The sequence below is a fragment of the Vombatus ursinus genome, unplaced genomic scaffold, assembly GCF_900497805.2.
Source record: "Vombatus ursinus unplaced genomic scaffold, bare-nosed wombat genome assembly UNPS02013665.1, whole genome shotgun sequence".
Taxonomy (NCBI): Eukaryota; Metazoa; Chordata; class Mammalia; order Diprotodontia; family Vombatidae; genus Vombatus; species Vombatus ursinus.
In genome coordinates, this window is record NW_020953443.1 from 3,376 (window position 1) to 24,934 (window position 21,559).

Genomic DNA, 21,559 nt, shown 5'->3' on the forward strand with positions numbered 1-21,559 from the left:
AGCAATGAAACCACAGGTCTAGTTCCCATCCCTAATCCTAATACCCCTTCTGTCTAAGCTTTGAATGAGATTGATCTCTTTTGACAGAACAGTGTCATTAAAAGACTTTGTGAGATAACTGACCTTTTAGAAATGAGACTCCCAGCTGAAGCCCCAGTAGTTACTGTCTGAAGTGGCTCAGTGACCATGGAACCAGGGATGATAGCATATAGGGAAAGGAACAGAAGCTGGAGCTTGATAGTAATAAAGAGGTTGGCAGCAGGTCAGCCATAATAGAATCCAAAAGGGTCATAGGCAAAAGGTCAAGGCCACAAAGATGAGGAATTGGTTCGTGGAGCTGGGTGGTTGGGGGATCCAGGATGAGAGAGGAAAATGAGAGTCAAGGGCTAATGCAGAACATCAACAAGACAGGAAACATGGCAGACTCAGAGAAGGGGTCCTGAACATAGCAAGGAGCCCTGGGAAATTGTTTTTCTTAGTGAATTGGGAGGGCTACCCACTTTTAAACTACGATTTATAGAGAGAGCTTTACTTTCCTAATTTTCCTGTTAATCACGATGAATGGGAGACAGCTGTGTTAGAGCTACCATAGACGGGAAGTCAGGAAATGGAGACAATTCTTGATCATTTGCCGTAGTGAGAAATACGAAGAGCTTGAAAAATAAAGTTGTAGATAATTGTAAGAGCCAGATTTATCTCAAAATATTCTCTTCTCAAGCCTTTTCTCATAACTTCTAACAAAGAGCATCATTGTCAGACTTAAGCTTTACTCTTTTTTATCCTCTAGAAGCAAGAGCTTTCAGAAGCCTTCTCCCCCCCCCCCCCAAATCGGGACTAATTAATCTGTAAATAGAATTACAGAATCTCAAAGTTGGAAGGGACCTCAAAGGTGATAGAGTTTAAATAATAAAGATGAAAAGTAATCCTTTCTACCACATGCTCAGTGAGTGATCAACCCTGAAGATCTATCTGCTCAGATAGTATATTCTACTTTTGAATGGCTTCATTCAAATCAGGAAGTTTTTCCTCACGTCATTCTTACAATAGTTCTGTCTCCTGGGGCCTTGCTTTTCAAATGTTCAAAAATAGTTTTCACGTCCTCTCTAAATCTTCTCTTCACCAGGCTAATACATTCTTTTTCCCATCAACCAAGTCCTCACTATGTCATGATCTTGAAGCACCCTTAGTATCCTGGACATCCTCCTCTGAATATTTCCTGGCTTGTCAATGTCATTGCTAAAATATGATAGCCTCAACTGAATCAATTACTTCACATGTGGTCTGTCCAGGATAGAGTGTATTTCTTCCTAGTCCTAGCTTCTTTTAGTGTGACCAAAAGTTGTGTTAGCCTTAAAATAATTAAAAGTGAATTCTAGGAGTCCAGCCAAAAATTTGGGTAGGAGAAAAACCATACTGGACACAAGGTGGACATGTAAAAGTTTTAGAATGCAATGGGACTATGTAGGTGAAACGAGAACCTTGGATTTGGAGGGGAAAAACAAATTAGAGAACTGGAGAAGAATTGGTAAATGTAACGAGACTAGAATTTTGAATAGACTAAGGGAGAAATGAAAAAAAAATAGTGAGAGAAATTCCATAGAAGGTCTTGCTATATAGTTGAACCCTGAATAATGTCAGGGGAAAAAGAGCTTAGTTATAGGAAAATGGATCTATGAAGTAGAATTTAAGATCTTTTGTGTTGAAGAGGCAGACATTCATTTTCTTATTTTCTATTCATGGGATAATAACACAACTAGATATCACAGAAGCTGAGCTGGGAGCCGATCCAAGGCATTGTGGGTCCAGGGGCATTGTGCACTCAGTTGTGAGCTAGCTTACCTCTATATTTCTAAGCTTTCCGCTATCCTTTTCTTATAGAAGGTTTTGACTGAGCCACCCTATGCAGCAATTTCCACAGTTCCTATAATCAGCCACAGACTCAAATCCTATGTTGCGGTCTTTTGTAAATTAGCATTAGATTGCTTCAGGTGGTAACTGTGAAGCATAGCACAGATTGAGTCCTCCCTAGTAGGAAGAAAGAAAGCACTTGAGTTTTCTAATAAGGCCTTCTGTGTGGAGTTAAACTCTCAAAAAAAAAAAGCCCCTAAGATGCCTCCAAATTTCTTAAAGGAAAAGTTAGGGAAATTTTGGAGCATTTGTTCCTCACAAAAGGACTTTATCCTCTTACTCTAACCTCAGTACCTGCTCTCAAATGACAGAAGTCTGTGTTTTTGGAGTATGCCACAGTGAACACCTGAATGATGATCTGTCCATCCTGGGCTAAGCTAATTATTTAGTTTAAACTAAAAATTACTTCTTTTTATACTATCCTTAGTTAATATGCTGCCTAGGAGTGTTGGTGATTATAGTCCCCATGTTTGTTTGTTTGTTTTTTTTTTTTTGCAATGGGGTTAAGTGACTTGCCCAGGGTCACACAGCTAGTAAGTGTCAAGTGTCTGAGGCCAGATTTGAACTCAGGTTTTCCTGACTCCAAGGCCTGAGCTCTATCCACTGCAACACCTAGCTGCCCCCCCCCCCCCCCGCCAGCTCTTTTAAAGAGTGAATTGCGATTTAGTATGACTTCTTCTCCTCCTCCTCCTCTTCTTCTTCTTCTCTTCTTCCTCTCTTCTTTCTCCTCCTTCTCCTCCTTCTCTTCCTCCTCCTCCCTCTTTCTCCTTCTGTTTAAAAGAAATTTGTAAGAAGATTGACAAAATGTGTTTTTGGATATTTTTGTTCTCATACTGCACTAAATCCAAGAATCAAATCATGAAGAGATATTCTGTAAATATAATATTTTATGTCTCCTCCTTTTAACAATGCATGTTGAAGATTCACTTTGTTAAGAACAAAGGATCATTGATTTGGACCTTGAGGAATCCAATATCTTCATTTTACAGATAAGGTAATTGAGCTCTAGAATGATTAAATGACTTTCCCAAGGATGCACAGGTTGTAAAGTGCAAAACTGTGATTAAAACTCAGGTCTTTGGACCACACATCAGGCACTCTTGCCACTCCCCAACACTTCTTTTACCACTGAACTAAGCTCCTACTAGGAAACAACTTAAGATTAGAAAACAATTTCAAATATAGATCAGATGATCTATAGGTAAATTATTCTCAGGAAAATGTTAACGCATTAAATTTCATTAAAGAACGAGGCTGAATTTCTTTAAGGTAGTTGATAGCTTTTTCCTATTCTGCACCCAGCTGGTTTCTCCTTTCTGAAACTGGCCAAATTGGTTTTATTCTTCTCCACAAAACCACAAGAAGCTGTACTGTAGGATAACTTTGATCTCTCAGCTTTTCTATTCTCAAAAGAATCATGGTGGCCACAAAATAGTTCTTCTACTGATCCAGGAACTAGTGGATGACATCATCACTAATGAACAATGTTCCTCTTTTTGGCAAAATACAGAGAGGATATTTTTGAATGGAAGTTTCTGTGATTATAGTATGAGTGCTTTTACTCATGGGCAGAGACCTTTTCTGTTTAACTTGCTTTATTTTTATGTAGGTTTGATGGCCATGTCATGTGTATGAGATCAGTGAATAGTATTTGATGACATGTAATCATTTTGTCAACCAATGTTTCAAGCTATGTTTACTATCAGTATTTTCTCTTTCTTCAAGAAAGTTCCTGGAAGAAATTCAATTCAGTTCTTCATCTTCTCTATTCTATCCTCTCTCACTTGGTGACCTCATCAACTTGCACGGGTTTAATTATAAGGGAAGGGAATAAACACTTACTAAGCACTATTAGTCCAGGCACTGTGCTAAGTACTTTACAAATATTATCTCATTTGATCTTTATAATTATCAACTCAATTCAGATGACAACTAATGAGATAGGTAGATAAAACATTTATTAAGCAGTTATGTGACAGGTACTATGCTAAGCCCTGGGGGTATAAGTACAAACAAATGATAGTTTCTACACTCAAAAAGCTTACATTCTAGTGGGGAAAAAGGAGCAAGGAAGAGTGTAAAGGAAGTGTGGTGTGGAGATAGCTGGGAAGTGGCTTGGCGGCCTGCTTCTAGGAAAGATCAGCTCATTCATTAGAGCCCGCTGTTCCAGGAACAGTCTTCCCTGTGGAGGAAGATAAAGGTCATTTTATCTCCAGACTTCTCACATTGGAAATAACTCTCATGCCCCATGTGGCCTTTTTCTTTTGAGTGCGAGCTTCTTCCCAAACCTCCGTTTTAAAGAGAGCACCTAGACCAGTCATAATCACGTCTTTATTCCTCTTTTGCTGACTCTCAGGCTTTCAACTTTTCTGCCACACCCTGAAGATCTGACTTTTCAATTTCTTATGTTTCACCTGTTAAAATGTAAGCCCATTGAAGATGATGACTATCCTTCTTTCTGATTGTACTTGTATTCTTAGTGCTCAGCACAATGCTTAGTGCTAGTAAGTGCTTAATAAATACTTGTTGATTTATTTGAAAAGCTCAGCTCAATACCAATTTGCCAGGATTCCTTTTCCCCCAGGTTTGTAGTGACAGCACCCCTGCCCCACTGTCTTACATTTATTTTGTATGTACTTATGTAGGAACATGTTCTACTCCATCCTTAAAGAGTTTAGCTTCTACTCATATAGAAAGAAAGGGTTACTTCTGATTTGTACCATACAATTAGTGTCCAGCTAACATAGATGCTGAATTAATACCCCTTTTTTAACTGATGACAATGATGATGAAATATAAGATAGTAGGAAGATGGCTACTATTTTTTTATCTCTAGGAAGTTAAACCTCTAAGGAAATATTTGTGGTCTTAAATAGATTTTCCTGATGATTTTTTTGGGGAAAAAGTTGAGCAAAAAAGACTGCTATTCAAACCACTGACAAGAGATCTGCCAATGTAGGCCCCGTTTTGGAAAATGTAGCCATGGTGGTTAGGGTAGGAATAAAAAGTCCCTTTTTGCCATTGAGTGAGGCAAATAGGTTGTGGTTATGTTGTTGAAGAGTCAGTTAAATATTGTATATTTTCTATGCAAGATTACATACTTCTCACCCTCTCTGAATGTCTTTTGAATGACAAACGTAAATAGTTACTAAGCTCATTGAAAGATTTCTTTTAGGGGCTTTGTATATTGAAACATAGTGGCCGTGACAACGACAACTCCCACTGGAAAGTTTGAGGATTGTCAGGTGACTTTTGTTTTCATGACTTCCAGGTAGAAGTTTCAGCAGTTGAATGACCATTCTACTGCTGGTTTTTTACTGGTTTTACTGGTATTTCCCCTAAATATCTTGTTAGACAGACTACCTTCAGATCCAGAGAAAATGAATTGCCTTTTGTTGGAGCATGTTTCACAAAAGACCAAACTATACTGACCAAACTGTACTTAATGGGGGTGGCTTAGGAAGAGGATTGATTCTTGACAAAAGCAGGAGTTTAAGGGGACCTAATCCAGGGTGCTTTGTACTTGGTAGGGGCTTAATAAATATTTATTGAGATCAATTCAATAGAATGGGAGTGAATAGGTTATGAAATAGGTTCGTAAAAGACCTTGGGTGATTCATTATTCATGAGACAATCTTTGACTTCTAAGTCAGCCACCTGGTCACTTTGATGATAGTAGAAGTACTTTATTCAGTAGTTAGAAAGATGTGTTTATGACCTTATTCTAGTTTTTACATTATAATATATACATTATAAAAATTAAAGTATCCTTCCTATCACAACACTATAGCTCTTTTGACTTCCACCTTCTTATCCCTTCCCTTCTTTCCCACTCCAAGCTGTCTCAGTCTAGGCAGAGGTTACTATAACCATTTTAAATTGGGTGGAGGGAGACTCTCAATGCACTATCCCTACTACAAGATTTTGTCATGTGAATCTTATGGCAATATAATGTACTGAACCCTATTGTTTGTGAACAGTAACATTATCCTACAAAGAAGTAGTTTTTCTATATATACCTTTTTTTTTATCCTATAATTTCATCTTATGTTAAACCTGTCCTAATCTTAGTGATATTAATAATAATATTTTTTGATTATCAATTGTGGCCAAAGTAACTTGGGTTCAAATTCCACTTTTCACATAATATTTACCTGTGTAACTTTGGAAAAGTCACATAGGCTCTCTAGGCCTCAGTTTCCTTATCTGGAAAGTGAGGATATAGGAGTAAATGGCTTCTGAGATCCCTTTTAGCTCTGTATCATCCAATTCTTAACCTTTTTCATGGACCCCTTTGGCAATCTGGTGAAGTCCATGGACCCCTTCTCAGAATATTTTTAAATAATTGAAGAAAACGCTAATGTAATTTTTTTTTCTGATTCAGGTTCACAGACCCTCTTACATCTATCTGGGGGGACACTAATTTAAGAACCCCTGCTTTGATCTGTGATTCTATTATGTAAACAGTGTGGTGAAAGAGTTACAAAGGAAGAGCAGGAGTAGTCCTTGTCTTGTAGTAATTAGTCAAGTACCAGAAGCTCCATTTCCTGACTCCTGGGATTTTCACTTGCTGTCTACCATGTTTGGAACTCTCTTCCCCCTCATCTCCATAGCCTAACTTCTCTGGTTTCCTTCAAGTCTCAGATAAAATCTGACCTATTACAAGAATCCATTCCTGATCCTCTTAATGCAAGTACCTTCCTTCTTTGATTTTCTCCAGTTAATCTTGTATATATCTTGTTTGTACATAGTTGTTTGCATAATGTCTCCCCTGTTAGCTCCTTTAGAGTAGGGACTGTCTTTTACCTTTTCTTGCATCCCTTATGCTTAACATAATAACAATAATACATAATTGATGCTTAATAAATGCTTGTTACTTGACTTGTGAGAGAGCTGGACCTTTCGGGAGGAAGCAGTTACTTTTGCTACAAGGAATTATGATTTGGATCAGAAGAGATAATTAAATAATGGTAGAATTTGTTAATTAATGAGTAATGAGGTCAGATAGGTTATCAATATCCCTTGAGATTTGGTCTCAGGCTGGAGTCCTCTTAGGGAAGGAGATTAAGGATGAAACTAATGGCTTTTCACTCCTTTCCTTGAAGTTAAGAGATGTGCCTCATATGGAATTGTGTTTCTCTTTTTTCTCCTAAGGCAGGTGGGAAACCTGGCTTGATGGAGTGGTATTTCTCTACTTCCCCAGAAGGCAGTGGAAGGCAGTAGACCATGCAAGAGAGTGTTTTGTGGTTGTATTCATATAATTCTTATACATTTCTTGGTAGGTGCACACCTAGATATTTTATATGTTCTGTAGTTGCTTTGAGTGGAATTTTATTTTTCTCTCTCTTAATTCATTTTAAGACCTGAACATTTCATTGTCCCTTTTACCTGTCCCCTACTTTCTGTAATTTCATCCATTGAGCTGGGGAGAAGTCAGTTGAGCAGGGGTATAAAATTGTACACTTGGGTTAAAAAAATCAACTTCATAAGTACAAGATGGGAGAAGCATAGTTCATGTGAAAAAGATCAAAGTATTTCAGTTGATCAAAAGCTCAATATGAGTTAACAGTGAGACATGGCAGCTAACAATTATTAATGTTCTCTTAGACTGCATTGAGAGGTAGAATGAATGAGATGATAGGCCTACTGTGTTTCTATCTTAGTCATTGCAGGCAGTCTGTATCTCAAGTACTGGGCTGCCATGTTTTAGGAAAGTCATTGAGAAAGCTGGAAAATTTCCAGAAAAGGGTAAGTAGGATAGTGAGCAACCTGAGGATTACAGCTTAGGGGCAATAATTGATTCAGATGGGGATAGTTAGCTTGGAGAAGACTTAGGGGCTACATTATTGACTTCTGGTATTTGAAAGGTTGTTTCATAAAAGAGAGATTAGACTGTTCTGCTTGACCCAAGTGGGCAGAACCAGTAGCAATAGGCAGAGATTTAGGCTTTATGTAAGGACAAAAACTGCTTAACAATTAGAACTCCCACAATGGAATGCTTTGGAAGGTGGTGGTTTATCCAAGGATGCCTATTTGGTGGGGATATTGTAAAAGCGATGGATTCCTGTTCAAATATGAGTTACATTGAATCGATTCTTAGGTCCCCTTTCTCCTCTGTGGGCCAATGTAAGAGCATGTGGCTTTTGGTTGATCTACTCTGAAAAGCCTTCATGGAGGGTAGTTTTTAGCAAGGACATAAGGGACATGGTTAGAAAGAGTGAAGGTAGTGTTAGGGGAATGGTCCATATGAAGGCTTAGTGGTGGTAGATGATAAAAATGTAAACAGATTTAATAATAATAATAACAATAGTAGTTTACATTTATGTCAAGATAACAGGCATTTATTGTGCTAATAAGCACAATATGCCAGGCACTGTGTGTGTGGTATAGGGAGCTAGCATTCTGCTGGTATAGGAGACTCTTTGGTGAGGAAACTATCCTAACCACTTTAGATTGGCATCTTCTCTGCAACTGTTCATCTTAAAGATCGCTAAGAGGCTAATTGTTTTGCCCAGGGTCACCCAGCCAATATGTATGGAAGCAGGATTTGAATCCATGCCTTCCTGGCTCCAAGGATGACTGTCTGTTTTATCATACTTCCTTTCAAGGTTTGCCCTTTTGCAAAGCATTTTACATGCTTTATCTAGTTTTGATTTGCTTGGCTAGTAGGTAGAACATGAGGCAGAATAATAGTGAAATAGGATTTCATTTGGGGGTGAGGGAATCACAGAGCAGAAAGGGACCTAAGAATTAATCTGTTGAAACAATGCCCTAAAACATATAACTAGCAGTTTTCATTTGATTTGAAAAGCCATTAGGATCTCTTTTAGCTTTCAGAAAATGGGAACGCCAGAATCTGACCAGCATATGACTTGATGCATTTGGGGTACAAAGAACATTTGAATTTTTGTTTGGCGTTGATTCCCTGGGGAGGAAAATGTTGTGTGGCACACTTCTTGGTTTCATTTTTTTAGGTGGAGACATTCCAGGATCATCTTTTGGATGTCCCTGTCACTCGTGAGCAATTAAATCACTATCGTAAAGCTGCAGAAAATGCCCGTAGTGAACTTGCTGCATCTCTGGTCAAATTTGAATGTGTTCAGTCTGAGGTAAAGTCTCTCTTTTTCGCTCTTAATTTAATTGTGCTGATTCAATTCTTGTGAATAGCAATTAACCGTACATACTATTGAGAAAGTGGACCCTTACTTTCCCTGTACCATTATTTATGGCTTGGTGAGAGAGTATGTCTTAATGCCACCTCCTAATGGGTAGCTAACACCCCCAACATTGTGATTGCAATGCAACATTCCTTAGGAGCTAGGTATTCTTTATATCTCAGAGCATAATGTTTTTGCCTAATAACATAAACCTCGGGTCAACTCTGGAGATAATTGAGGACACTATTTTGGGATTAGAATGGGCTCAAGAAGCCTGAAATCTTTCTACACATATCTTCTTTTGGTCTGAGCTGACTTGTAGACTTAGAAACCCACTCCTGGTTTCTTTTCCCTAATGACTCTGAATCCTTTGGGTTCTGGAAAAAATTATAGAAAAGTACCCCTCTAAAATGACTGGAACCCATGATTACATATTGAAACCCATCTGTTACCTGGAAATTCAGGGCTCCTGAATCAAGTCTGTAGTGGGTCATAGCATAGAAATATTGTATCATAGCTTAAGAGCTGGAAGAGCTCTTGCTGTTAGTTCAACCCCCTCATTTTTACAGATGAGGAAACTGAGGTCCAATGAGGTTAAGAAAATTATCCAAGCTTATACAACTAGTGGAATGAGTGTCAGTCTCAGGATTTAAACCCAAATCCTATTTCCAAATCCAGTTGTCTTTCCACTGTATCATGCCTCACAAATTCTAAAAGAGGTTCAGTTATTTCTGAAGGCCTGTGTTGGTCCCAAATTACTTCTCTGCGTAAGAACCAGGAACCCTTTTAATAATAATGATGATGATGATGATGATTGTGCCGGCCGTGCCGTACACTCTCCTCCTATAAGGAGCAGGCTGCCAGGGTCATACTACTTACCAGTCTTCGGAGCCTACCCGGATAAACACACAGAGACAAGCTGATCAGGAGGTGCCAACACTCAAGCTTTATTCAGAGGCCATCACAGCAAGGCCAAGCAGGAAGGCCAGAGCAAGAGAGCAGGAGCAAAGAGAGAGAGCGAGCTCCAACCACTACTGTCCCTTAAGTACCTACTTAGCCCCTCCTCCTCAGCCCGCCTACTAGTCATTGATTGTAGGATCAGATACCGGAAGGGGATGTCTGTGTTTAGCGCACCAGGGGAGAGGAAGTGACGCAGGAGGCTAGGACCGGATACCCGGAAGGAGGTGTCTGGGGTCAGTGCATAGACAAAGGGAAAGTACGTGACCCAGGAAGTCAGGAAGGACACAGGAAGGAGGCGTCTGGGGTTGACGTTGCACTTAGGGAGGGGACTAAACAAAGGGAACTCGTTCTCTGTGGTCCCACTCCCACGTGGCACAGCCCCCTGCCTCAGCAGCTCACGCTCCGGCTACTTCCTTGTATCCTGTTCCTTCCCCAGCTTATCACAGCTCCACATAGCACTGCCCACTGCCTCAGGAGCATGAGCTCCGGTTACTTCTCCATATCCAGTTCTCATCCCAGTTCACCACAACTCCGCCTAGCACAGCCCCTGCCTCGGGAGCGTGAGCTCCTGTTACTTCCTAATACCCAGTTCCTACCCCATCTTGCCACAATCCCCACTTGGCAGTAAGCAACATCAGACAGTCCCTCACAGATGATGATGATGATGATGATGATGATGATGATACTTACTAACATTTATATTGTGCTTACCATATGCCAGGTGTGCTAAATGCTTTATAATCTTTATCTCATTTAGTCCTCACAATAACCCTGGAAGGTAGGTGCTATTATTATCCCCATTTTACAGCTGATATATAGGTAGTTGTTGTTCACTTTTCAGTCTCATTAGACTCTTTGTGACTCTATTTGGGGTTTTCTTGGCAAAGATACTGGAGTGGTTTGCCATTCCTTCTCCAGTGATTGCCCAGCCAGGGTCAAACAGCTAGTAAGGATCTGAGGCCAGATTTGAACTTGGTCATTTTCACTCCAGGCCCAACACTATCCATTTTTATCACCTAGCTGCCTTTGAGTTCATAGGAATGATCTGGATTAACTCACTGTGATTGCAAGCCTGCCAGTGATTAAATTAACTGTACCTGAAGTTGTAGCCCTGGTGATTGAAAAGAGATATATAAGAAGGGTGGTTCAGAAAGCCCTTTGTATATTGTTTACTGGGATCATGGCTTCACTAGGACACTGTGTTCAGAATCCCACTGTCTTAGATTTTCGTTGTACTGTAAAATTTGTTCTTAGTATATACTTTGTAGAGATTTTCCTTTGATTCTGGTTGTCCTTTTAAAGCCTGTGTTATTTTTCTCTTTTTCGTTTACACTTTTTTTTTTACTATAAAGTAAACAGAGACAGTTTTGATGAATATTTGATTGTGTGTGTGTAGATATTTATACCTAGAAAATCACAAACAACATGAATTATTTGTTTCTCATTTCATTTTAAAAAGCAGTATGTAGCAATATTAACAATGCAACACAGATTTTGAAAATGGGTACACAATTGCAAAATGTACCACAAATGTATTTTGAAAGAGAATAAAATAAACTCAAGAAGTTGCTTAAGTGCTTTTAGGAAGGCCTGAATAAATAACATTGTTTAGATATCATTTTTCTCTTTGGTATTTCATATTCAGATATAGAAGATGATTCGGTGCAAAAGGATAATCAACAATAGGAGAGAATAATGTAAATTTAGGTAAAATGATGATACTGTAATATTTGTTTCTTAAATTCAGTTGGCTAAGTTCCTCAGTTTCTTCTTTTTTACTTCTTTGTTTCTTGGTTAGCTTCTGGATCTCAGGTCTAAGATGTTTTCTAAAGAAGTCTCATGCCAAGAGTTGAAGGCTGAAATGGAGAGTTATAAAGAAAACAATGCAAGACAGTCCTCTCTTCTCATGTCATTGCGAGACAGGGTTCAGGAGATAGAGAAAGAATCTGCAGCACTAACCACATTCAAAATGAGAACAGAAATAACAGCTAAGGCTGCAACCCAGGAGAATCAGGAATTGAAGAAGAAAATCATGGACTTGGAAGCTAAATTAAAGTAAGCAAGTGAAAATAAACTATCACGTCATTTGATATTAAGCCACCAGACTATAGTCTGAGGGGACAAAAGCAATGTGATAGACATCTCACCTTTTTGTGGCCTTGCAATTCAATTTTCAAAAGTCTTTTGATCTTAAATGTTTTTATAATCCCATAAAAATTTTACAAGTCCTTTCTTCCTATATGCCAACAATAACCTCAACAAATTCAATATTCTTCAGTATTCATTCAGAATGTATGAAAATGGAATTAAATATCAGACTCACATTTTGCAGCTTCTGCTTGGAGCGATAATTTAAATTGTTGAGTCAAAGATGAGGGTAGAAGACAACATTCATTTATAAACCCTTTCAGAGAGATGTGTCATGACCCAGAGTACTCTGGTATATTTCTTAAGTCATCCCTGTATAACAGAAGGAAGAATGGATTTAGAGTAAGGAGAATTAAGATAAGAGTCTCCCTATGGCTCTATTCCTCTGGCAGTCTTAATTTCCTTACCTATAAAATATGTCTTTTAATTCTAGTGCCTAAGAGGATGTGGCACATGTAGGCACTTAATAAATGTTTGTTGGTTGATTTATAGGGACAGTAATTCTTGTCCTACATGCCTTCTAAGCATTGAAAGTATAGAATAATTGTCAGTTATAGCTACCATTTTTATAATATTAACACTGTGGTGCACTCATAGTTTTGAACCTATTTGTAAGCAGGGTTCATTCAACCCCAGTGAATTCTGGAAAAGCTAGTAACTGATCTGGAACTAGATTTGTGATTGCCCTAAATAAGGATTGAAACATTTAAACCTTTAAAAAACACCCTTCCCCCCAAATCACAGTAAAGACTTTTTGACGCCCGTAGGTGGTGAAGTGGATAGAGACCTGGACTTGGAGTTAGGAAGACAGAAGTTTAAATTTGGTCTCATTGGGCAAGTCACTTAGCCTCTCTCTTTCTCAGTTTCCTCATATGTAAAATGGGGATAGTGATAGCACCTGTCTCTAAGGTTGTGAGGTTGAAATGAGATTAGTATGGGTAAAGCACTTTAAAAACCCAAAGTGCTATGTAAGTGCTAGCCACTATTATTTTTAGTAAATCAACCAAACATCTGGAGAAACAGAGTTTGTAAAAAGTAAGATTGAGGCCATAAGATAACAAGTATAGCGAGGGGATCAAAGCCTGGAAAGGGTTGAGGCTGGCCATTTAGATGGTTTCCCATGCAAGTGAGTGTGAGGGGAAAAGGTAAAGAATTAAACCTTCTAGGAGAAATTACTTTAGAGATGGCTCTCCATCTCAATCAGCTTTGTTTCAGATTCCTGCTTTTATTAAGAATACATAGATGAGGGCAGCTAGGTGGCGCAGTGGATAGAGTACCGCCCTGGATTCAGGAGGACCCGAGTTCAAATGCGGCCTCAGACACATAACACTTACTAGCTGTGTGACCCTGGACAAGTCACTTAACCGCATTGCCTAGCCGAAAAAAAAAAAGGAAGTAGAACCTTTTAGGGCAGCTAGGCGGTACAGTGGATAGAGCACCGGCCCTGAAGTCAGGAGGACCTGAGGTCAAATTTGGTCTCAGACCAAACACTTGACACTTACTAGCTATGTGACCCTGGGCAAGTCACTTAACCCCAATTGCCTAAAAAAAAAAAAGAATACATAGTTGGCCTCATCTCTTTCCAGGCTTTTAACCTACCCTACATAAATTCTTAGGCATTTTTCTGGTGGAGTAGCTGAGAGGGAAAATAGAGTCTGTTGGGGGCCTATCTTGAATCTCAAAGAATGAATACAGTTCTTATAGGTTCAAAAGAGGAACAGCTAAATGAGTCACAGCAAAACTAATCTTTTATTGTTCTACATTTCTTCTAAGTAGAAATATGATATGCTTTTGAGGACTTGTAATTATATGGTTTATTTCACGTGGAGCACAGTGAAAAACTTTGCAGGAAAAAAAAATAAACATGGTAAGGAAGGAAAGCAGTAATCATGATTACCATGTACTGTCTGTAAAAAGTGGTACCAATTACTGTAATGAGTCCATTTTGCCATTAAAGTGCCTCTTAATGGCTTTTTAGAGTATTAGAGATGGCCACTGATATTTCAGAAAGCTCATCTGAAATTCTGAAATGAAAACTCTGTATTGGAGCACAAGCTTACGTGAACTTGAATATTTTTGTTTGACTAGCCCATCTTTATGCTTCTTGAAGACTTGTAGTTGATTGGGACTTTGATCTGGCTACTCTCATTTTCAGGGATTAAACTTGATTGTTCTTTTTGCAACGATTAGAAAACATTTCTTTCAGTGAGGAAGTGAAATAAGATGACTTTTCTTCTTGAAACATGGGAATATTGAGATAGGCTTTTCATTGGCCCCATGCCCAGAATACTCTCCCTCCTCGCCTCCCCACCTTCTGGCTTCCTTGGTTTCTTTAAAGACTCAGCTCCAATCCCACCTTTTTTTTTTTTTTTTTTTCTTTTTTTTTTGGTGAGGCGTTAGAGGTTAAGTGACTTCTTACCCAGGGTCACACAGCTAGTAAGTGTTAAGTGTCTGAGGCTGGATTTGAACTCAGGCTCTCCTGACTCCAAGGCCAGAGCTCTATTCACTGTGCCATCTAGCTGCCCCCAATACCACTTTCTATACGAGGCCTTTCCTGATCCTGTCACTCTGACATTTATACTTCCATTTATGCTTCTATAGCTCTTGTACACACACTTAGTTGTTGCTTGTGGTCTCTCCCATTATAACGTGAGCTCCTTGAGGGAAGGGACTGTGTTTTCCCTTTTCTGTGTCACTAGCGTCTAGCAGAGTGCCTGGCACATAGCAAGTGTTTTATAAATACTTGTTGATTGATTCAATGATAAAGCATTTATTATGCACTTACTGGGTGCCAGGTATTCAGCTAAGCACTGATACAAGCAAGAAAGGCAATCTTTACAGTTAAAGAGCTTGCATTATGGTTGGGAAAGATGATACACATAGGGTGCTAAAAGGGAGAGTAGGTTACCTCCATGGTATTTAGCCAGAATAAGGGGCAATTGTGTGGACTAGGCCCCAGCAAGATTAAAAATTGTAGGTTTCTGCACCTGTAAGTGGTTAAGACTTCCTACCAGTTAAAACATTTTCCCCTTTGGTTCTTGTTTTAAAACCTTGCATTCCATGTATTTTATGGGGAAGAAGTATGATTTTGTTTCTATAGGAAAATTTCTTCTCCGAACATAGATCTGTAACTGTCCTGAAACTTAGACTCTTAGAGACTGTCTCTATTGCTATGAATTTAAGTGACTTGCCCAGAGTGGCATAGCCATAGCTTATATTAAAAAGTATTTTGATAACTATTTCTTTTTTTTTTAATTTTGAACTTAAATTCAAAAAGACAAAAAAATCCCCCACCCTATTTCAATATCACTGTTTTCCTTTGAAATCCTATGTGCCTTATTTTATTCATTTAAGAACATTATTCTGAGAAGGGGTCCATAGGCCCCACCAGACTGCCCAAGAAGGGCATGACACAAAAAAGATAAAGAACATTTGGTTTAGAACCTGATCCAGAGGCTTGAGTTCCTCTGGCAGAGATCTCACCCTACTTACTGATGAGTTTTCCATTTAAATTGTGAATGCAAGGCTGTAAATCAGAGATTAGTTATTTGTTCTCAAACTACCAAATAGCTCAGGAGTTTCCCAGTTTTCAAACCCTAAATCTTTTCCATTCTCTTATGGAAATGAGAGGGTGGGGAAGGCACAGAGACAATGCCAAGCACAGTAGGTGAGGTAATTGTCTATCTCCTCAGCTCCATTCCTGATCCTTTTATATTTAGAAGGGCTTTGAGGAATGACCTTACTCAAATGTGACGTTATGTTCTTCGTGGGCTATGATGCTACTAGTGGAGGAGAACAGACACAGGCACACACATAGAATACAAATGAATAAGTAACACACATTGAGGGCATACATCCAGGCACACAACCTACATGAAGGGACACATGTTAAGAACTTGTCTGTTCAGGGAACATATACATACATGGAAGGTGCACACTTATGGAATTGTTTAGGATAACTACCCTATCTGATGCTTCAAGGTGATGCTGATGTCCTCTGGTGATCATACTTTCTTCTACTATCTGACAGCTATTGAGTCTCCTCCATTCAGCTAGACATCTCCTCTGGTCTCATAGTTATTAATCTTTCCTCTGCTACCATCTTCTGTGCTATTTCTCAGGGCTGTTGGGAAGAGCAGATTTGTTGTAAAGCACTTTGCTAACCTTAAAGTGCTACATATTGGGATTATGATTATTATTCAGTTCCTCAGGGCCATCTCTTAGGTTCTTGGCACCCGTGGTTTAAAGGGTAGTGACTAGAAAAGTCTCTCCCTGACAAAGACAAGCTAATAGCTCTTTAGCCCGGAGCTGAAGTCATGAACCATTGCCCTTACCTAAGGGCAGCCAACAGAAGTCAGCCAACAAGTACCAGGCTAAAGTTGTGTGTGTGTGTGTGTGTGTGTGTATGTGTGTACCTATGTTTAGGTCCGATTCAAAGTCTATAGTCCCAGATAAGGGATAGAAATTCATTGCAACTTCCTTTAAATACCTTGTAGTGATCCAGTTCTCTACAACCCAAATCAGGGACTATGCTTCCCTGCTTCCTAACTCCTCCTTCCCCCAAATACAACAATCCACAAAATTAGATGGAGGCTGAAGGTACTTGGAAGTCTGCTGTACTCATGGTGTTCTTGTACATGAATGTAAATGAAGTTGGGCAAGAACAAAAATTAAATGTTCTCCATGCTTTAGTCCTACACTTCCACCTTTACTAAATACTTCTTTCAGCTTATTGTTGTTCAGTAGTTTCAGTCATGTCCAACTCTTTGTGACTTCATTTAGGGTTTTCTTGACAAAGATTCTGGAGGGGTTTGCCATTCCCTTCTCCAGCTCATTTCTTACAGATGAGGAACTGAGGTAAATAGGGTTAAGTGACTTACCCAGGGTCACATAGCTAGTAAGTGTCTGAGGCTAAATTTGACCTGGTGAACATGAGTCTTCCTAACTCTGGGCACTCTACCTACTGTGCCATCTTAGTTGCTCTTTATTTCATCTACAAAGGTCTTAATTTTATATTTTACTCCTACCAGTGCAAAATATCTCTGTCTTCCTATACAAAAAAGCTCTTCCCCTTGGCTCCTGGAAATATCTATTGCTATTCCAATGAAAACAAAAAGTGAAAAAAATCAGCAGACAATATTGAAAAATTTAAAATAATTTATCTTAAACTATCTTAAGAGGACATGGAATATCTTGGTTCTCATCTTAGTTCTATGTAATCATGGGCAAGTCACTTTATCTGTTGGGACTTTGGCTTTCTTATTTGTAAAATGAAGATGTTAGATTAGCAATTCAATAGTAAAATAAACATTTGTTAAGTATTTACAATGTGCCAAGCATGCTAAATTCTGGAGGTATAATTAAGAAAGAGAAAGTCCCTGCCCTCAAGGAGTTTACAATGTAATGGTGGAAGTCTGCACACTAAGGAAAGCTGAGAAGGTGGAGGACAGAGGCTATGAGGCGGGGACCTGATGATGGCAGAGTGAAGCCAAGCAAGGTGACTGGTGGAAAATGAAGAGTTGGCTGAACTTCTTGACCCTCTTTAAAGGGAGGCTTTAGGAGACTTTTATACTTCTTCCTCTAGCCTTCCTCTCGCAGAAAGACAGAGGCAAATTCTAGGCTGCTAAGTTGAGAAAACATGCATTATTTTAAGGCCTATGATGTTATAACTGCTTAATAATGGGCATTTTATTTTAAATATATTTTAAATCTACTGTGCATATCATTGAACTCGAATTCACTACTGATTTTGTGCCTGCTCATGACTGAAAGAAATTAGTGATAGGGGAAGGTAAGTGTGAGAAACGTTTTATAACAAGGCAAGGAAGGAGACTATGCACATCTTTAATTATTTTTGTTCTTCCCGGCTTCACATTGGGTTGTAGCTTCTAGTCAAGACATGAAATTTACTAGCTTAAAAAAAAAAGACTGGTCCTTAACCCTAGCTAACAACTTTTTCTTTTTTTTAGTAAAGAGCATTCTTGTTGAAGCCTCTATGAGAACAGTAAGCTGGCATGTACAAAAGTGTTTACAATTCTCAATTTTGCTTGTGAAACATTGCATTCCAGTATTATTAATCTTGATGTATTTGTTGTTTGCTGGTTAGAAAGTGTTTAAAAGAAAATGAAGAAAGCAAGAACCAAGCCGCTAAGAACAGCAGGAAACTTGAGGAATTTCTAATCCAACTTTCTGGCTGCTTAGAAATGGATATGAAGAATGAAGAGGAATCTCAGGAGCATTTCATTTCAAAGGTGTTTGTTGCAAATTTAACAAAATTTACTTTCTGTAGAAATGGTAAAAAAATTATGTGGGAAGGAAATTGGACTCAAATCAGATCTGTCACTAACAGCTGAATGACCTTGATTAAGTCACTTTATATCTTTGGGCCCCATTTCCCTCCTATGTTAAATGAGGGAGTTATGATTTTGATCAATATGATTTTGAAGGCCTTTTCTGGCTCAATTGACCTTAGTGAGATTATGCTGACTGCTTAATTGTTTTTAAATATATCTGTAGTTTGGCAAATTAAATCAACAATACATCAAACAGTGTGCTTTTATTAAGTGCTTATTATGTGAGACTCCAGATGCAGTGGGAGACCTTGGCCTTTTTAAGCTAAGGTCTTTCCCAGGTCTCAGTTTGACTGAGGCAAGTCCATTCATTGATTAAGGCTAGGTGAGAAATGAGACAAAGAATGGCCTCTTTTACCTAGTCAAAGAAAAAAAGAAATCAGTCAGGGAGGGGAAGACCCTGCGGGTCTAGGGCCATCTCCAGGTGTCCTGATCTATATCTTGCCACTGGACCCAGATAACTTAGGAGGAGAAAGTGAGGCTGGTGACTTTGCTCCCTTACTTAAATCCAATTCACTTGCAAGTCATGGCATTGAAGGACAAACAACAATTGCATCAGCAACAACAGCCATTGTGCCAGGCACTGTGCTAAGTACTCTTGACACAAATAAGAAAAAATAACAATATTCCTTGTCCTCAAGGAACTTACATTCTAGTGCAAGAGATAACATGTAAATGAATAGATATGTACAATCTATCTATATACACACATACAGCATATGTATACATACATGCATATGTGTATGTATGTATTTGACTATCCACGTGTTTTAAAGTTACATTGCCTATCTACCTGTCCAGTTAGAAACAAAACCAAAGGAAAAAGTTGATCTCAATGACATTAGCATTTCACTTTGGATCTTTATAAAAGTAGGAGTATAGATTGCTTAAAGTCAGCTTTTTATATAAAAAAATTAACATCATGTTGCAGGTGTTAAGCAAAACATGATTACTATAATTAGAATGAAAGATTATTTACTTCAGATAAATAATACACATGGTCCTTCAGGATTTTTTTTTTTGGACTTTTTGGTGAGGCAATTGAGGTAAGTGTCAAGTGTCTGAGGCTGGATTTGAACTCAGGTCCTCCTGACTCCAAGGCCAGAGCTCTATCCACTGCACCACCTACCTACCCCTCCTTTAGGATTTATTTAGAAAACTTAAAATAACTTACTACATACAACATCCCCTGGTAAGAGACTCTAATGTTCACTGGGCCTTGGAGAAATGGCATCTTGTCTCTTTCAACCTTTCTTGCCCTTGGTCTCTATCAGGAATCTAGGCACTCTATCTGTCCCAAGTAGAATCTTCCACTGGCCCATTAACCAGGACCTGCTAGTTCGACACCTATACTCCATTACTTCCACAAAGAAGGGAGGTCTCATTTTCTCCATAGGTTAAGCTTATTTATTATAACTTCAAGGTCCTGAGTCTTAAAAACCCAGTGCTTTGAACCATAGTCAAGCAAAACAAATTCCTGCATTGGCCATATGAAAAATGTATCTCTTATTCTGCATCTTGAGTCAATCACTTTTTCGTTAAGAGGTTGGAGGTTAAGAGCATTCTTTGTCATTGGTCCTCAATAGAAATTCTGAAAATTAAAGAAGAGATTAACATAATTGAACAGAAAAAAAGAAAAAACCCTTGAATTAATAAATAAAATGAGGTTTTTTTGAAAAAAAAAAGAGATTTTTCAAAAGTACTTCTTACTGAAATAAGTTAACAAAGTATATTTCACATGGATGAGATTGACATGGTAGCAAAGTGTACAGGGCTGTAAACTTGGAGTCAGGAAGTCCTGAGTTCAACTATGACCTCAGATGCTTATTAGCTATGTGACGCTGGGCAAGTTACTTAACCTCTATCTCAGTTTTCTCTACTGTAAAACAGGGTTATTGTAAGGATAAAGTGAGATAATATTCGTAAAAAACTTTGCAAAACATAAAGTGCTATATAAATGTTAGTGTCTACTACTACTACTACTACTACTACTACTACCACCACCACCACCACCTCCACCACGACCACTACTACTACTACTACTATTATATGATAATTGCATGCAGTCCTGTGATGCATGCAATTCCCAATTAAAAGTCTTCTTACAAATACTTGACATTCATTCCTACTGCTGTCATCTCTTCTTACCGCATTGCATTAAGATAATTTCTATACCTGTAATACTGCTGCCAGAGACTTGATAAGTATATGCTTTATTTTATAATTTGGAAAATGTCACAGTTCTGCCATTGTTTCCTTAAGGATACTCTTGGATTAATACTAACTTGGGGGGCAGCTAGGTGGAGCAGTGGATAGAACACTGGCCCTGGAGTCAGGAGGACTTGAGTTCAAATCTGGTGTCAGACCAGACACTTGACACTAGCTGTGTGACCCTGGGCAAGTCACTTAAACCCAATTGCCTCACCCAAAAAAAAAATACTAACTTGACTGCTTAGTAGACTTATATTTGCAGAATTTAGAGGTTGCTTTTGAAAGGATATTTCAGGCCAATGTAGCATTTGTCCTTTTTGTTACTTGGATCAGTTAGCCCACTGAATTGTGTAGAGATCAGCACTCGCTCATAAAAATCAGCATAAAAAGCTGTTCATTTTTATTTATTATTCCCTTCAGGTTAGGGAGTTGCATAAAGAAAACACACTTAAGCAAGAACAGATTGTTACTCTTGAAGAGACTGTAAATGTCCATGAGATGGAGGCAAAAGCCAGCAGACAGACCATCATGCGACTGGTTTCAGAAGTAAACAAAGAGCAGAAAAAAACTGCCTCCTGCATTGAAGAGAAAGAAACGCTGAACAAGGTACAGTATGTGAAGAGTGTGTGTGTGTGTGTGCGTGCGCACTTGGGGAACTCACATTTGTAAAGTAGAGTTGGCCAAAAGGAAGTGGGGTCATTGTTCTGAGCAGACTGACTTCAATGAGGGGAAAAAAAAGGCAAGCATCTCCTTAGAAGTAACTTTGGTAAGCTGTATGGCCCTCATGGAAATGAATGTACCGTTTATTTCTTCCAATGTGTATCA

General features: G+C 38.7%; 1 protein-coding gene across 1 annotated transcript; it reads left to right on the forward strand.

Moving 5' to 3' along the window:
• Nucleotides 1–8,882: 8,882 nt before the first annotated feature.
• Nucleotides 8,883–21,340, forward strand: LOC114040576 (coiled-coil domain-containing protein 170-like; the record flags this gene model as incomplete). Its single annotated transcript, XM_027858683.1, has 4 exons — nucleotides 8,883–9,017; nucleotides 11,824–12,080; nucleotides 18,280–18,424; nucleotides 21,155–21,340. Coding segments are annotated over 4 exons (723 nt in total), but the record flags the coding sequence as incomplete, so codon positions are not given.
• Between the last annotated feature and the right edge of the window lie 219 nt (nucleotides 21,341–21,559).